Consider the following 10,082-nt stretch of genomic DNA (forward strand, 5'->3'; position numbering starts at 1 on the left):
AAAACAAATCTAATAAAATTGGCCAATTTTCATAATTGAACAAGTCATGGATGGTTAGTTCAAGGACTGTTGGAAGGATCAAAATCTGAGAATTTCTTCTGTTTTCAAAGTTTCTGTCTATGATAAATGGTGTATTTCTGGTGATTTTGTAAAGGTCTGGCTAATTGTCCTAACTGAATGGCAAGTCACGCAAGATTAGTTCAAGGACTCAGAAAGCTCAAAATCTGAGAATTTTCTCTATTTTTACAGATTGTGTCTGATGAATGGTGCATTTTTTGGGGATTTAATAAAGACAACATGTCTGGTGTTCAGAGGGTTAGAAATGAATTTCTATCTCAGAAATGTGAAACATCTTAGATCACCAGACCAAACCAGTAGCTTCTCTGCATCATTCATGCTGATCAGAGGTTTGATGACTTTATCTGGATGTTCAGGACATAAAGAAATGAAAAATCTCACTCTTTCTGTTTCCTCTGCAGACATAAAGCCACCGAGCTGGAGAAGCAGCTGGAGGCGTTCACCTCTCAGTACCTGCAGCCTCAGCAGTGACGCTCATTCCTCGGTCCGACGGCGCCTGAACTCACCTCCACCTGAACAGCAGCTTCTATGGGACGGCAGCGCTGGAACGACTCGTCAGTGAATCGATCGGTTTTGATAATCAGGCGAGAAAACACAGAGATTGTGTCGGTTTTCTTTGTCACATCAAGAATTTTTTTGGGCGTTTTGTAGACTCAGCGGTTCATCAAATGAAAACAAACAGATACATTGATAATAAAAGGAGAAAGGAGGGAGATGCTGCAGTATTTTAAGGTCACATGAGAACCGAGGAAACTGTACAACAAACTGTGGTTGTGGTTAAAGGGCGACGGTACCTCGGCTACCGGTCGGGTGCTAGCTCTGTCTCTCTCTACATAAATATATATATATTTTGACACTAACGTGCTTCTGACTGTGAATATGCCTTTTTTTGACAAACTTTTGTGGAACAAATGAAGTTGTACGTCTGTCGGTTTGTACACGTCTCGGTTCAGACACGAGCTGCTGTATGTTCAGAACAATAAATATATTTAATAAGAGAACAGACGTTGGGTTTCATAATGAGTTCACTGACTAGAAGGGAAAGCATGAAGTTAAACAGCTGTTATCAGGTTTCAGTTCTATTTTCTAACAATCCAAACTGTATAGATCATATATTTTATAAAATCCTATTTACATCAGTTTTATTGGGTATTTGGTGGAGTAACGGTTAAAATATGAACCACATAAGATTCTGATTGGTTGGAGCCTCATTCTCGTCATATATCTCCACTGCAGCTGTCAATTAAGGTATAGGTTCCATTTTTTTTGAATTTATGACTTAAAAATATGTCAAAAATTACTCAAACTGTTCCGAAAGAAGATAAATCTTGTCAAAAATGACAAGAATGAGTAGTTATTGTCCTTGAAAATAGGGGAGAAAAAGTAAAATTTTCACACGAGATTAGTATTGTGGCCCCAGAAGGTTCCTGCAGGTATACATAAATGGATGGATCCATATTTCTACTAAAATATAGACTTTGGTCGACATTTCACCAACTTTTGAGGCTCTAACATCAGTAGAATCTAATGTATGGAAAGTTTGACAAGCCAAAGTTCCAGTTTGGTTTTTGTTTTTTTTGATAATTTCACTTAAAACATGTCCAAAATTAGATAAATCTTGTCCAAAATTACAAGCATGGATAATTATTGGCCCTTCAAAATGGAATAAAGTCAAAATATTCAAACCAGGCTGGTTGTGTGGCTTCAGAAAGTTCCTGTATATGTATATATATATATATATGGATGGGTCCATATTTCTACTAAAATATAGACTTGGTCGACATTTCACCAACTTTTGAGGCTCTAACATTAGTCAAATTTGACTTGTGAAAAGTATGGCAAGACACGGTTCCACTTTTTTTGCAATTCTGACTTGAAATCTGTCCAAAATGTAATGTTCAGACAGGAATACTTTATTCCATTTTCAAGGGCCAATAATTATTCATGTGTAATTTTTGAAATATTTTCAAACCAGGCTGGTATTGTGGCCCCAGAATAGTCTTGTAAGTGTAGATATACGAGTTTGCATATATGGATGGATCCAGGTTTCTACTAAAATACAGTCTTTGGTTGACATTTCACCAACTTTAGAGGCTGTAACATCAGTAGAATCTGATCTGGGACAAGTATGACAAGACAAGGATCCCAGCTGTTTGCTAATTTGATTTGAAGCGTGTCCAGAATTGGTCAGGATTGTCCAAAATGACAAGAATGAATAATTATTGGCCCTTGAAAATGGGACAAAAGTTTAAAATTTTCAAACAAAAGGGGTATTGTATCCCCTGTAAGTAAATATATAAGGAAGAATCTATTTCCCCACTAAAAACATAGTCTTTGGTCAAAATTTCACCAACTTTTGAGGCTCTGACATCAATAGAATTTGATCTGGGACAAGTATGACAAGACAAGGTTCTATTTTTTAATATTTTGACTTGAAACCTGTCCAAAATGATGAGAATGGATAACTATTGGCCCTTGACAACGCAAACATTTTCAAACAAAGGTGGTATTCGAATCCCAGAAAGTTCCTGTAAGTGTATATATAGGAAATGTCTACATTTCCTACTAAAACTATAGACTTATATTGATATTTCACCAACTTTTGAGGCTTTAACATTGGTAGAATCTGACGTGTGGAAAGTTTAAAAAGATTCGATTCCGTTTTTTTTTTTTTTTTTTTTTACTATTTTGACTTGAAACATGTCCACAATTGGACAAATTTGTCCAAAATTACTCAAAATTGTCCAAACTTATAAAGAACAGTGGTATAGTGTCCCCAGAAGGTTCCTGTGAGTGTATTTATTTGGATGGATTCATAGTTCCTCCTAAAAATACAGTCTTTGGTCGACATTTTACCAACTTTTGAGGCTCGAACATCAGTAGTATTGGACCTGAGACAAATATAACAAGACAAGTTTCCAGTTTTTGCAATTTTTGACTTGAAATGTCTCCAAAATGACAGGACTGGACATTGGCCAAAATATCCAAAGAAAGAATAATTATTGGCCCTTGAAAATGGAAAAAGTACAATATTTTCAAAGTTGGTATTGTGGCCCCAGAAAGTTCCTGTAAGTAAATATCTAAGGAAGTATCTACATTTCTAACTAAAAATACAGTCTTTGGCCGATATTTCACCAACTTTTGAGGCGCTAACATCACAGAATTTGCTAAAAAGAAGTTTGACTATATGAACTTCATCCAGTTGTGTCCAAACAGTCTATTTTTTTTTTTAAAAAAGACAAACAAACCAGTCAGGATTCAGATTCTTGGTTAAAAGCTTTTTTTTCCTGTTTTTATTGGTTACAATAACTCATGGCAACATATCAGTATCACCAAGCCACTGTACAAATACAAAAAAAAGGTCTGGTGTGAAAAAGACTATAAAAATTATTCCATAACAAGTGATCATAATAATTTCACACGATATAGCACTGTAAGAGAATTTATCATGGCACCGAGTCCCTGGTCTTTTACTGGCTTAAAACAATAAATACGACCAAAAAAAAGAAAAAACACGTCTGAGCGGTCGGTTGTAGAGTCGGAGGGCAGTGCGTTACTTTGTGACGGTGCTGTGGTGGCGTCGGGTGAATATTTCGTCCTCCAGCTTTTAGATTAAACCGGAAAGACGGCCGATAAAGCAGCGGTGATATTTACACGTCTGCTGAAATACCAATAATTCACAAGTTCCGGTACCTTCAACGCGTCAAATGTGATTTTTTTCTTAGTAGATTTGGGGGATTAAACCGGACAGGAAATGTGAAATCAAAGGAAGTCAAGCACCTTTTTGTGTATTCGTGAGTTTACTTTGCATGAGTTGAGCTGCACAGGCACGTTTAAGTGTTACTACTCCGGCTTCGGTGAACAAATCTGCACACAATCTGCTTTTTTCCAGCTGTTAAGGGCTGTGGTGTAGTTTTTTTTTGTTTTGTTTTGTTTTTGTATTTCACGCGGCTCGAGATGGAATATGAAAAAAAAGGAAGGAACGGTTGGTTCGGCGCTGTGGGAAATAGAGCGAAGTTTGTCTGAGGAGGGCGCTGTTGTATGGATTTTACTCCAGAAGTAGGTGCAATTTGTGTTTGTGGGTCTCTAAAACAGGTGAAAGAGACAAAACTTGCAGTTTTTCTGTTAATCTGCATGAAGTCAATGCTTCACATGGCTCGAAATACTGACATTTCTGTGTTGTTGGGTTGAACTGAACGGCAGTATTTTGAGCGGTGTGAAGCAGTTTAGAAGGATTTTTAGCACCGATATTGGTCTCAAAACTCACATCTGTTAGGCTACAACCTTAAATCCTAACCCTAATGTCCATAAATGTGGGACGCACCAATATTGATCCAAAGGAGGGTCAAAAAAAAAAAAAAAAAAGCCAAAATGATACTTTGCTCTACAATTTCACACCTATTAGCCTATAAACTGTCCAAAACAAGACAGATCTTGTCTCAAGAAAGGTCAACTATCGGCCCTTGAAAATGGGAAAAAAATGCTACATTTTCAAACTAAGGTGGTATTGTGGCCCCAGAAGGTTCCTGTAAGTGTATATACGTAAATGGATGGATCCATATTTCTACTAAAATACAGTCTTTGATCAACATTTCACCAGCTTCTGAGGCGCGAACATCAGTAGAATCTGATTTGGGATAAGTCTGACAAGACATGGTTCCAGTTTTTTGCTAATTTGACTTGAAACGTGTCCAAAATTAGATTTGTCCAAAATATCAAAAGAAAGAATAATTATTGGTCCGTGAAAATGGAAAAAAAGTGCAATATTTTTCAAACAAAGGTGGTATTGTGTCCCCAGAAAGTTCCCCCCTAAGTAAATATATAAGGAAGTAATCTTTAAGCAATTTAGAAGAATTTTTAGCACCAATATTGGTCTAAAAATTGCTCTAGAAACTCACATCTGTTAGGTTAAAATCTCAAATGTTCATAAATGTCGGACCTTTACCACATTTCAGCAACGATATTGATCCAAATCAATCATAGAGGGACAAAAAAAAAGCCAAAATGGCACTTTGATCGACAATTTCACATCTTCTAGCCTCTAAACTGTCCAAAATAAGACAAATCTTGTCTCAAATTACTCAAAATTGTCCAAAATGACATAAAAGGTCAACTATCGGCCCTTGAAAATGGAAAAAAAAAGTGTGACATTTTCAAACTAAGGTGGTACTGTGTCCCCACAAAGTTCTTCTAAGTAAATATATAAGGAAGTAAGCAATTTAGAAGGATTTTTAGCACCAATATTGGTCTAAGAATTGCTTTAGAAACTCACATCTGTTAGGTTACAACCTTAAATGTCCATAAAGTCAGCTTTTTACATTTCAGCACTGATATTAAACAAAATTAATCATAGAGCGCCCAAAAAAAAAAGCCCAAATCGCACTTGGCTCTGCAATTTCACATCTAAACTGTCCAAAATAAGATAAATCTTGTCCAAAATGACAAGAAAGGTCAACTATCGGCCCTTGAAAATGTGAAAAAAGTGCAAACCTGTCAAACTACGGTGGTACTGCGGCACCAGAAGGTTCCTGTAAGTATATAAATGTAAATGGATGGATCCATATTTCTACTGAAACAGTCTTTGGTCGACATTTCACCAACTTTTGAGGGAAGTGCAATATTTTCAAACTAAGGTGGTATTGTGTTCCCAGAAAGTTCCCCTAAGTAAATATATAAAGAAGTAAGCAATTTAGAAGGATTTTTAGCACCAATATTGGTCTAAGAAATGCTCTAGAAACTCATATCAGTTCGGTTACAACCTCAAATGTCCATAAATGTCAGACTTTTACCACATTTCAGCACTAATATTGATCCAAATCAATCATAGAGGGACAAAAAAAAGCCATAATCTCACTTTGCTCTGCAATTTCACATCTATTAGCCTCCAGACTGAAACTTTAATTGGCTTACAAACACACGCTGATCTCAAAAAAACTAATGGAATCAGTATTTTTTTCCACGAGACACTAACAGATGAAGTTTCGCTCATTGCTTCTGGTTAAGTTTAATGATAATCTCTCTCATAAATGATAAATATCGTACCGTATGCTATAACAAACTGGAAAAACGACACTGATACGTCTCATTTCTGATGTTTTTTGTGTAATATTTCTACTTCTATTTTACTGTGACTGTTTCAGCTTTTAATAACTGCTCTTGTTGTTACTCTGTCTTTCAAAAAGGCGCAAGAAATGCATCATTTTCCTACTTTTTAAGCTTCCAGGTGCAGAATAACAGAAGAACGTTTGGGATCTTTCACACTAATTTGGCGTCTTTTCTCACAAGCTTTTAAGATTATTTGCAAAAACACCTGGTACACAGCAACGTGAAGGCAACGGCGCCCCCTGCAGTCGCACAAACACTTCCCAGAACGCTGCACTGCTCCTTTAAGCACAAACCGTTGGCCGTCACTTGTACGTACGAACATCTGACGTCCGCCGACTGAAACAGAAAGCTGAGTGTAACAAACGCAGTCAGCAGGTCGGCTTTAAATGGATGGAGGTGAACGAGGCTGGCACTTGAGTAAAAAGTGAGCAAACGTCTTGTTTCGTTTGTTTTTGTCACACTGACTAGTTCACAGCTCAGGGTCTGTGGATAGCATTGGCACAAATGAGGAAGTAACACTTAATCTACAGGTTATCCACATACGTTGGTAAATTAATCCCCCCCCCCCCCCAATACCGATATGCGAAACACGTCGGATCCTTCTCAGGCTAAAAACTACAACAGGTCATTTACCGTTCTCTCCAGACGGGTCCGATAAGTCGGGCAGAAGCAGCTAAACGGAAAGAAGAACTCGTCTGATTGAACCTTAATAAATACTACAAAGTTTAGTAGTAGTAGAAAGCAGAGTTGTAAAAAAAAGTGGTGTGAAAGCTTCGGCGGTGGTGGTGGTTTATGGTGGTTCATGCGTTTTAGTGTTCACTAGTATCAGAATGTGTTTCTATCGGGGAAAGAAAAGTAGCTCTCTTATTATTAAATTCTACATGAACGGCGGGATAAGGCAGAAATGGAGATGCAGCGGTGCCTGGACACCTGCTGATGGATAGGTCCAACCACACGATCTCCGTGTGATTCTTTTTTTTTTTTTTTTAATTAAGCCTTTAGAGGAGCCAAAACGATGGAAGATGCATGATGAGGAAAAAACACTCAAAAAATCTGAAATTCCACGTCTACGGGTAAATAAGTCACGTGTGCTCGATGGTTTGGTACTACGTTGGTGAGTGCGTTCTCTAGCTAGTCTACCGAGTCTTTCTTCACAAGCAATATTTAACAGTTTGTGGGTTTTTTGGGTGAGGAAAGAAAGAAAACAAAATGCTCAAAGTGTCGAACCCTTTTACAAAACTTTTTTTGTTTTTTTTGTTGTTTTTTTGTTTGTTTGTTTACAGGCTTGTGGTGGCACTGGTGTGATTTTTTTTTTTGTTGTTTTTTTTCCGGGAGCGGCTAACGCTCAGTTACTCGTTTCACACCACAGAGAATGACTTTCTCAGTCTGGAAAAAGGATAAAAATGACGTCTTTTCTCAGGTCCTCAGAGTCGCCGTATGTGTCCTTTAGGTTCCAGATGTTGAGATGCTTGAACGTCCGTCCCTCTTCGCCTGTCCTTTTCTCAGCTTTGAGGAGAAAGCGTCGACTCCTCGGACCACAGGAGACCATTCAACAACGATCTGTTCGTCAGTCGCACACGTGGAATGGACGTCGTCTTCTGATATCTGACGAGGATCTGAAACAACTCGAGTCGAAAGGCCAAAAAGTTTTGTATCTTCGGCTAGAATTCACCTACTTTGGGGTTAAAGCTGAATTCAGACTAAAAATCAAGAAGAGGAGTTGGATTGAAGCTCCCTGATAGCAGCAAGCGGAGCGACGGCTGCGATGAGGAATGTTTCATTTTACAGCTACAAGATGAAGAGTGGGTTTAAACTGGGCCAAACTGTAGTTTTGGTTTCTCTTTTTAGCGCTGATGGGCGGACGTCACTTAATCAGCAGGAAAATTTTAAAAAATCCAGAGTTTTTTAGGTTAAAATCATGATTTGTTACTCAATCTTGTACTGTTCCGCTGCATTACTGTGAGTAGTAATGTGAGTTTAAAGTAAAACACAACACCCGAAATTATTTTAAAAAAAAAAACAAAAACCTCAACAGGTGGGAAATAAACTACAAAAATATATACATACACATTATATATGCATATATGATGCATATATACACACATAATGCTATACATATATACTGTCTTTATATTTACATTTACATTTTACACACTGATGCTAATCTCGGTTGTTAGTCGTGGTAACAGATGGAAAAGAATCGGTGCGACGGCTTCTTTTTTTTCTTCTTGATTAGACTAATCTACAGAGAGGTTCTTACTTCTGGGTGGAAAAAAAAAGGTAGAAAGAGTTTCTCACAGGTGGACGGGTCGCTGAGGGTGAGTTTAAGAAGGGTTGGGTGACACAGTGTCGCCCCTCAGGTCCGGCCGTGGGTGAGGTGGCATGTAGGAGGTGAGGAGGAGGATGGAGGAGGATGGAGGGCAGTGATTGAGTACGACAGGCAACAGGTCGGTTTAGTTCCAGATCCGGAGGAAACTGTCCCAGGAGCCGGTGGCTACGGCCATCCCGTCTTCTGTCACCCCTAAGCAGCTCACCCTGTTGTCGTGGCCCGCCAGGACACCTGGAGGAAACAAACCAGAGTCACAGGACGGCTCAGAAAACTGGTGATATTTGGCATTTTTTAGATTATTTGATAAATCAAATGCCTTCTCTCTCCGTCTGTCGTCACTCTGTGGAATCAGAAATGTCTCTAAAGCAGCAAAAACTCAACAAGGAACACAAACCAGGAAGTTAGCTTCTCTCACAGAGGCAAAGGCTACGCTAACAGCTAACGGCAAACGGCTAAGTTAGAAGGCAGCCACAGATTAAGTCTAAGCACGAGGCCCGCCAGGACATCTGGAGGTTCAGAAACAAACTAGAGTCACAGGACGGTTCAAAAAAATGGTGGTTCAGATTTTACATTTAACCACAGCCTGCTACTACTGATTGACCGATTACCTGCCCGGCCGATTATCGTGGCGAATATTTGGCATTTTTCAGAATATCTGATAAATTACATGCCTCCTCTCTCTGTCTGTCGTCACTCTGTGGTCTCAGAAATGTCTCTCAAGCAGCAAAAACTCAACAAGAAACACAAACCAGGAAGTTAGCTTCTCTCACAGAGGCAAAGGCTACGCTAACGGCTAAGTTAGAAGGTAGCAGATAGAAGACCAGCTGTACAACATCTTTAGTATATAGAGTTAACATGTCTATCAGGAAACCTAAACTATATTATTATAATATTTTGTCAAAATCAGTTTATTCAGCTTTGATTTAAAATCTATTAAAAGCATCAATAATATAGAATCACCATTTTTCCCAGTATTGGTAAAAACTGAGTATTTAGAAAAAAATGTTGTACTGTTGACTTTAATTTTGGAAAATGTATCTTTTGTTTTTTCTTTTAAGATTTTTGGCATTATAACTGAGTTCTCTCTCTTTCTTCATAGTTGTTCTGTTTCCACAGAGCTGCAGGACTTTATATTGAAGTTAAAAATGAGCCCCGAGGAGCAGAAAACACCTAAAAACCGCCTCATTTCTGTCACCTAAAGCCCTGAGAAGCCATCATTAAACCTTGGACGCCTCTTACCTGCACGCTCGCCCTTCAGAGTGTCCCAGACGTTGCAGTTGAAGTCGTCGTAGCCGGCCAGCAGCAGGCGGCCGCTCTTGGAGAAAGCCACGGAGGTGATGCCGCAGATGATGTTGTCGTGGCTGTACATCATCAGCTCCTGGTCGGCGCGCAGGTCGAACAGCCTGCAGGTGGCGTCATCGGAGCCCGTACCGAAGGCATTCCCATTGGGAAAGAACTGCAGCAGAGAAGTCAGTAAAGAAACTGTTGATAAATCTGATGTTTGGGCCTGTAGGTAGGAGATTTTCTCTAAAGAGGCTTGCTGTTTGTCTCTGGGGCTGATAAAAGATCA

At 38.8% G+C, this 10,082-nt stretch overlaps 2 protein-coding genes across 4 annotated transcripts in view; one reads left to right on the plus strand and one right to left on the minus strand.

Annotated features, from left to right (window-relative positions):
* Positions 1–1,079, plus strand: part of mfn1b (mitofusin 1b) — a 31,581-nt gene extending 30,502 nt beyond the window's left edge. The window contains exon 18 of the mRNA XM_023266328.3: positions 480–1,079. Coding sequence (XP_023122096.2) covers positions 480–549 — 70 coding nt within the window. The 3' untranslated portion in view covers positions 550–1,079. The remainder of the gene's footprint in view (positions 1–479) is intronic.
* A 2,256-nt stretch (positions 1,080–3,335) lies between these two features.
* Positions 3,336–10,082, minus strand: part of LOC111565983 (guanine nucleotide-binding protein subunit beta-4) — a 46,959-nt gene continuing 40,212 nt past the window's right edge. For all 3 annotated transcript variants that reach the window (XM_055015525.1, XM_055015521.1, XM_023266319.3), the window contains 2 exons: positions 9,752–9,968; positions 3,336–8,743 (listed from right to left, as the gene is read on the minus strand). In XM_055015525.1, the coding sequence (XP_054871500.1) occupies positions 8,637–8,743; positions 9,752–9,968 (324 nt within the window). In that variant the 3' untranslated portion in view covers positions 3,336–8,636. The remainder of the gene's footprint in view (positions 8,744–9,751; positions 9,969–10,082) is intronic.

The sequence above is a fragment of the Amphiprion ocellaris genome, chromosome 2 (assembly GCF_022539595.1).
Source record: "Amphiprion ocellaris isolate individual 3 ecotype Okinawa chromosome 2, ASM2253959v1, whole genome shotgun sequence".
NCBI classification, from domain to species: domain Eukaryota; kingdom Metazoa; phylum Chordata; class Actinopteri; family Pomacentridae; genus Amphiprion; species Amphiprion ocellaris.